The sequence below is a fragment of the Apaloderma vittatum genome, unplaced genomic scaffold (genome assembly GCF_000703405.1).
Source record: "Apaloderma vittatum isolate BGI_N311 unplaced genomic scaffold, ASM70340v1 scaffold2909, whole genome shotgun sequence".
Classification (NCBI taxonomy): domain Eukaryota; kingdom Metazoa; phylum Chordata; class Aves; order Trogoniformes; family Trogonidae; genus Apaloderma; species Apaloderma vittatum.
The window spans coordinates 59944-67673 of NW_009734479.1; the positions used below are offsets into that span (position 1 = coordinate 59944).

A 7730-nucleotide genomic window follows, 5' to 3' on the forward strand; every position below is an offset into this window, starting at 1 on the left:
GCAAATTCAGTACATTCAGCTCATGCATCAATGTTTTGGGCCACACATTCATCCCTATTAAAAAGAGGCTGGGGAGGTTATCCTGGTCCCTATACCATCATATAAATGATGCTGTATAATATTTAGCCCAAATAGCAGTTTCCACTTAGGAAGAAACCTGGGTGAGATTCACAGGGCTGAAAGAGGCCAGTGGGTAACGCGTGGGCAGCGCTGCGTAATGGAAGCTCACGCAGCCCGCATCCACACCGCGTTTGGCTCTAGCTGAAATGAAGCCACGGTATCACTTTCATAAGCCTCTGGTTTGCCCTGATGAAAACAGTGATTCTTTCCCCAGATACCCCTGCTAGCAACTTCATACCTAAATGAGTAAGGAGTTTGTAGCGCCAGCTCTCTCGTTACTGAATGAAAAACAGGTTTTGCTGGAAGAGAGCTTTGAATAAAACAGTAAAACAAAGAAGGGAAAAAATAACCAATAGTCACAGCTATAACCCCAAACTAGGTAAAACCCATCCAGTGTCACAAGCACTACCTACTCAAAAGAATCATGAGGTAAAGTATGTAGGGTCTAGCATTTGCCAACAGGGCAAATATAACCTCCTACAGGTTATAAAGATACTAAAATACCCTCTAAAGAGATCAAGGATAAGGACAAGAATGATGGAGCCAGAACTCCATTGGCAATCATTACATTTTCCCTCCATGGCTCTCTACCTTGTTATCCTGCCCTAGCCAGAATTGAAAGATGATAGAAAGGTGTTCCCTACTTGCATAAACTGGCAAACCTAATAAAAGGCAAAGTGAGAAAAAGAAATCTCAGCAACCATATGGCAATATCACAAAGGTTTAGGGACATGTGCATGTGCATTTTCATGTGTTTGTGCCTCTTTGCACAACACAAAGTCCTGTATGTGAGGGGAATTTCTGTAATTTTTAATGACAATTGGTATCAGGAGTCAATAGGAGGGCAAAAGTGCCCTTTGTTGTGGAGTACAAGGAAAGGATGCGAACAGACAACATACAAATGTTCAGTCTTGTCCAAGGCAGTAAAAGAGACTAACAGAATGCAAAATAAACATGGCAAGTCCTTCAGACAAGTCAGGCCGTATTACTGAGGAACCTGTCAACTATCTTTGTGCTATACTTTCCATACTTTCATGTCCTTCTTACCACTCACCTACAGCTATCCCTGTCTGCCTCTTCCCTGCTCAGACACAGGCACAATCAAGCATTAGCAAAATTTCAAGAATGAAACAGCTGGAAGTTGGAGACATTGAAAACCATACCCACAATTACATGCCACTGAAATTAGCAGGAATTTTAATGCCTAACCTATCTTTTTGTGTGTCTGCCAAACCCAATATCTACAGCTTCATCTGCAAACAGAAGTCTAGCTTTGGCAGGAGTGCTTTGCTTTTGCTTGTTCTTGTCCCTTTGCCTTCAAGATCTTTATCTTCAGACCAAGTCCCTACCATTTCTTGGTCATTTCCCCCCACTCCCTGAAAAGCCACAAAAACACCCCAAAAAAACCCACAATCAGTGAAAGACACAAATTTCTCAAATCTAAAAGTAACTCACTTTTTTAAAGTTAGATACAGAAGTGTCACAGAATGCTATTTAGCCCATAGTTGGGAAATCCATTACTTACCAGCACTAAGGAAGCCGAAAACACCAACCCGGTAATTTGCTGTCACGACAATAACATTACTGATGGCAGCTAGGTATGATCCATCTATGGTTGTCTTTCCTGCCTCAGTGCTGTAACTCCCTCCATTGTGGAAAAACAGCAACACTGACATGGTTTTGACCTGCAGTGAAAACAACCAAGTTACATTCCTGTAGCCAAGCACTTCTGTAGGTCACTGATGACATTAGAAGCATCTTTCCCATTAAACTTATCTAAGCCATTCATAGCCCTTTAACAGTGACCATAATGGGAGGCTTTCTGGCCATTTGTCTGAAATTCTAGGGCTAAATTGTCCACAATAACCTATACACCATTAAAGAGCACACTATGTCCACTATGAAGAAGATTTAATGGCACCACTGTGTTCCACCAGCCAACAAATCTACCAGGTTAGTTGAAGGCAGATCCATACTACTGACTTGGCCACTGAGCAAGTGGTGGACTCTTTGCTGTAATACGTCTGCTTCACACAAACACACAGGAAAAGTTCAAACATATGAGAAACAGAAGGAAAAGGCCTGTTAAGTTGCTTCATCTTGCACAGAAGTAACTCAATAGCTGTGCAGGGCTGTTTTCTTCTCTCCAGTCTCCAGCATTTAAATGCTGTCTAGTCTCAATAATCTCACTTAATTGCTCTTTATTGGTCCTTCAATCCCTGTGGAAGTTTTCCTCTACTAGATATATATATAGAGGTCCTCCAAAGAGGACTTTGTGCATCAAGAGACTCACTTTTCATTAAGCTCAAAGGGGGTCTGACAAAAAAGAGGCCAGCAGGACTCCTGGGTCGTAAAGGAGCTACGATGGGCTGCTGCCCATGTCAGCTCTCCTTGCAGAGACACTAGATTTTGTGCAGGAATGTAGGCTTTTTCCCAAAGCAGCACCGCATCTGTGGGGAACCTCTGTGGACACAAAGCAGAGCTGCAGCCAGGCTGCTGCTGCATGAGCAGCACAAAAGCAGAACCACCCCAGGAGATCTCAGCATTTACCAGCAGGTGATATAGCTCTGTCGAGATGACACTCAGAAGAAAAAGCAGTGAAACGTACAGAGGGGGTTTAGGGTTTTGTTTCCTTTTTTTTTTTCCCCCTGCTGTATGAAGCAGAATAACATGCTGCATTGCTAGAAAGGTTTTTTCAAAGTGTAACCTCAATTTCCAGTCAGCGCTTTCATCCCCTCTTGTCCACTTTGGGACTACCCTAAGGGAGGCTCCTCTCTACTCTGCTCAGCAGCAGGTCTCACCAACCAACCTGTCCTGCTTTCTGCTTTGGCAGCTGCCAGTGTTTTTCAGACAAGGGCTGATGGCCCCAGCAGCAGCATCAAAGTACATCTGAGGTTTGTTTTTCTCTGCAGCTAGAGGGCCTTGGGCTCTGCTGCTGTTATTTTCTGGATGGAGCTTAGTTAAACACAGCAGTTCCATCTGCTCTGGCAAAGGATGTCTCCAGCAAAAACATGACAGGCTCTATGGGAGAAGCAGCAGAGAACTGATTCTTGTAGTCTCCTGCAAAATGACATGAAAGGAGGCAAACTCCCCTCAACAGCCTTGAACTTGTCATGATGCATTCCTCACTTATCTATCTAGAGAATCACTTGCTGTAAACACAACAACGTTAACAAGAAAACCCAAGAAACTGCAAGCACTGAAACATGCTGCTCACTGTCAGGAACTTCTGCTTCTGAATAGAAATTGCCTAATTCATAGCGCTTTGTCCCTGGTTCCCATTTCTGCATCACATGCAGCACAGAGAGAGAGATGAGGATAAAGAAAAAAATGAAAAGAAAAATCTGTTTTCACATGTAAATTTGTTCTAAAATACAACTACATCAGCCAAAGCAGTATTAAATGTGATGTTGAGCTTGCTCTCTCCCCTGAGCCTCAGCATGGTTAAACCTGAGGTTCAAACTAGGCACTTCCCATGCCTCATAGCCTGCATAGAACCATGACCTCCAGCTGCCCTGTAAGTTATTTATTACACTATGCTGAGTGACTTTATCAAATGCTCTGGTGATGAAAAGTTTAAGGAAGGCAACGATGGGAGAAACAAGTTACAAATGCCAAAACAAAGCCTTCCTGCAAGAGATATGGAGTAACTCGGGGAAAGATTTAGCATTGAGGCTGTTCCTAGTGCCAAGTGTCTGGAGGTAGCATTCCCATTTCTAGTCTGCATTGAGCAATGACAGGTCTTTCTCCTATATAAAGGTAGTGATGAAAAAGGTTATGATGAAAAAGAATGGATTTTGGCATTTTAAATGAAGGCTGTTTAACATAATTGCCTTCCTATTTCTTGTTAGCCATTTTAACAGCACAGCACAATTATTTTCATGCTGTAATTGAACTATGCTTCATAATATGAGATATGTCACATCACCTATCTATCCATCTATTTGGTAGCCAACTAATTTTTTTTTCTATACATTAGCTGCCAAATATTTTATTTTGAATATAGAGCATTTTCCTCAAGCCTTGTTCTCAACTAAATTCAACCAACCACCGCAATTAAATTTGCCAGGTGGAAGAAACTAAAGCCTGCTGGAGCCAATTCCTTCACCCTTCACTGAGATGCAGCACCACCAACATCAATGCCAGGCTTCAGTGGGGCCAGCACATTCCTTGAAGACAGGCTCTGGCAGTCACATGGGTACCATCCAGTGCAGGGTTTTGATCGATACTTAGCAGCAAAATGCAGATTGTCACACTTCAAAGTGTAAAATCTGTGCAAAGACTTCCAGATGGAACATGGTCAGATGGTTCCCTGGCTTAGCTAGTGGGGAGACGTCTTCCAGGGAGCCCAGCAGCTCTACCATGGTCTCATGTCTGCAGGGGCTGAGGTCGTGTGTACAAAACCTCAAGGGAGAGAGAAGTTCAACATCTACCAGGAAGCTGTGAGTCAGCTGGAAGTCTGGAAGATTTTGTAATATTCAGAATAATCTTCTCCATTCTTCCGTAAAATGCTTAATGACCTACTTGGCAGGGATAGATTTAAAGTCTACTGAGTCAGACAACCTCAACTGCTTTTACTACTGTACAGTACTGCTCTGTAAAGAATTGAGTGCAACAGGGATGACGGGGTAAGGATGGGAGTAACACATGCAGGGGATGGGAGAAGAGGAAAGGGAGTACACTTTCTATTTTTATTTAGTGGAGAGCTTCAACTCTTCATCTTATGTTTGAAGCCGTCATAAATCATGCTGAAGCACTGCTTTGCTCTGCTAGTGTGACAGGTGGTGACAGATATAGGTGGAAAAAAGTCACTCAGAAGTGCCAGTTTTATTTGGAGGGTTATGTGCTGCACGTAGCTATGGAAGAAAAATGAGGTGATGTCATTCACCTTCTTCACTGTTTGACATTTAAAGAGTCCCCTGGTGACAGGCAGCACTCTCAGCACCATGCTCTTGTCCAGGCTTAAAATGCTCCTGAAGGACCTCTGCCTTTGCTGCTCTCCAGGAGATTTTATATTCAGTATTTACTAATTTAACTTCCCGTGGGCTGAAAATACGTAACTATAGATCTTTGTATGTGAGTAAAAAATAGAGCTCACCACAAAAAGAAACAGGAAAATGCCATGCCTTCTGCTCCCAGCTACTTCTGCAAAAACAGAAGTTTTGGTTCTCTCTTGGGCTAGACTAATGCATGTGAAACTGACTGACTTGATCAGACCTATTTCTATCTTACACCCCTACAAAAGACAGGAGGGATTCAGTTCTCAGTACTGCTAAGCAGAAAAGACAAGCCTATTTAGCCTATCAGATGATAGAAGATACAAAGCTTTCAAAAAAGTTATCTTGAAAGCAGCTCTTAAGCGGAGATGGCAAACTGCCTGGGACAGTGACCTGATGTTTTCAATAAGCAATGACTGCACTCAAGACAAAATGACAGTCTGGTGCTGTAGGCAGAAAACAAATTGCTGCTCTTTCTGCTGATTAAAAGGACGTGCAAGGGACTCTGTGTGCTGCTGTCAGATAGCTAGACCAGATTTTTACAGCACACCAGACTCATAGATTTCTATTATAACCACCACCACCTTCTGAAAATTACCTGTACTATGGAAAAAAACCCTCTAATCCTGTGCTCTGGGCCCACTCTTCATTGGGATTCACATGCTGTTCAGCATCTTTATCCCCAGCCCCGCAGCAGTTTGGCCAGTTGTCTAAGCTTGGCTATAACTCGAAGCTTTACTTTATATCTGTTTAGAATGAGAAATTCAGGAGCTTCCAAATGACAATTTCTCAGATTGTACCACTAGCTCGGTCATCTTTAAAACATCTATTTTTATGCCCCGCCAGCTAAGCACAAATCTAGTATTGCTTGATAATCTCATTCCTCAACAGTTCCCACAGATGTCAACAAGAGAATAATGAAGATGAGGGTGAAAAATCTCTGCTGCTGCGCCTCATCTGGTGGTAAGTGTTGATGTGACACATTGCATTGCATTATTGTCTCCTAAACAGATGGACTCAATTCAGGGACGTTGCCATTTCTGTCTTTAATTTCTCCTCTCTTGCTGCTACCTTCTTTTTGTGTGGTTTGGTTTGTTGTCTTTTTTTTTTTCTCCCTTCTTCTCTCTCTTATTTATAGGTTTCTAATTTTCTACCCTGCTAGTTATCCAAACACAGCTCACTGAAAGCATATATTGGAATACTCTTGCATCCGTACAGACAACAAAGCATCTAATTTAACCTTGCTGGGCTTTGTGAACACCACATGAAAACCAACCATTTGTGCCAATTAAAAGGACTTTGAAAAGAGACAGTTCTCAGCTACAAAAAAAAAATAAAAAAAAATCAACTCGTCTCCTACTTACAGTGGTAGCAGGAACAAAGACGTTCAGATATAGGCAGTCTTCACTGACAGAGTATGATGGAGCGTCTCCATCTCCTGGCTGCCAACAAGCTGCCCTAGAGACAGGGATTGAGACAATTAAAATATAAAGTCTTGTACTCTTTTCCCACTGCCTCTGTTTCTTCATATTTTGATGTAGTAAGTTTACAAAATCTTTAAATCTGTAGATTGCAATCACATTTAAAAATATGCTGACCTCTACCTTAGTTACAAACATGTGGGTTTGTACATAAAAATGCAAAAATCACATTGTATTTCCATGTCTAGAATCCTTCTCATGGAAAATCAGTTTCATTTAAAAAATATTAGAACTTGAAATTAAGCCTTCAGAAAATTAATGCTTTACATAAGCTGCACAAAATTAGCACCAGATGCAAGGGGAGCAGGACTGGGTGTCTTGGGCATAGGTCTCCCCCATTACTGCCTGCATACCTACGTAATCCACTCTTTTGAAATGCCAGTGATTTATTGTAATTTCTAATAGTCTGTGAGATACATTTATTTATATTTATTTTAGTTTCTAATGATCCATGGGAAAATATAGTCAGTTAAAAATTTTAACACATTTTTAAAATCTGTTTGCTCTAAGCGTCATAGCAGACCATTAACAGCGCCAAGCAACGTTAAAGTAACTTTTCAGTAGGAATTCAGCAGCCAGCCACAGAAAACCATTTTCTGGCCCTCATGTCTATGAGATTCATATGCCCAAGCACTTTCCACAACAAGAATCAAGTCCATGACTTTTGCAGTTCAGATAAAAGCTATTTTGAAGCCAGTTCCCCCTACTTCACAGACATATTATAACACATAATGATTTATGGAAAAGCATCGTAATTTATTAGAGAAGAAGCCAAAAGAGGCTAGGGAAAATACAGTAATATCTCAGACAACTGTTTCTAAATTATAATTCTTAATGCCTTTGAAAAATTTTACACTGACGTTGTGAAGAATTTAAGAGAAAACTACAAGGACTAGATTTAACGCAATTCTACAAAATCTTTGCACAAGAGAGGTTCCTAGGACAGTGATATCACTCAACAGCTTTCACACTGATGTAATGAAGAACATCATCTCCAACCAAAACTGCTGAAGCCATTTTAGACATAAAAAATGTAAATTCCTGGGTGGGAACACAGCCAGGACAACAGGTCTAATGCCATTAATCATACAGCTTTCCACAGGGCAGCAGGAACCATCACCTGTGCTCATGG

General features: G+C 41.5%; 1 protein-coding gene across 1 annotated transcript in view; it reads right to left on the bottom strand.

Moving 5' to 3' along the window:
- Nucleotides 1–7730, bottom strand: part of TG (thyroglobulin) — a gene marked incomplete at both ends in the record, with an annotated part of 111186 nt that overhangs the window by 53339 nt on the left and 50117 nt on the right. The window contains 2 exon segments of the mRNA XM_009876276.1: nucleotides 1646–1805; nucleotides 6482–6575. Of these exon segments, the coding sequence (XP_009874578.1) occupies nucleotides 1646–1805; nucleotides 6482–6575 (254 nt within the window).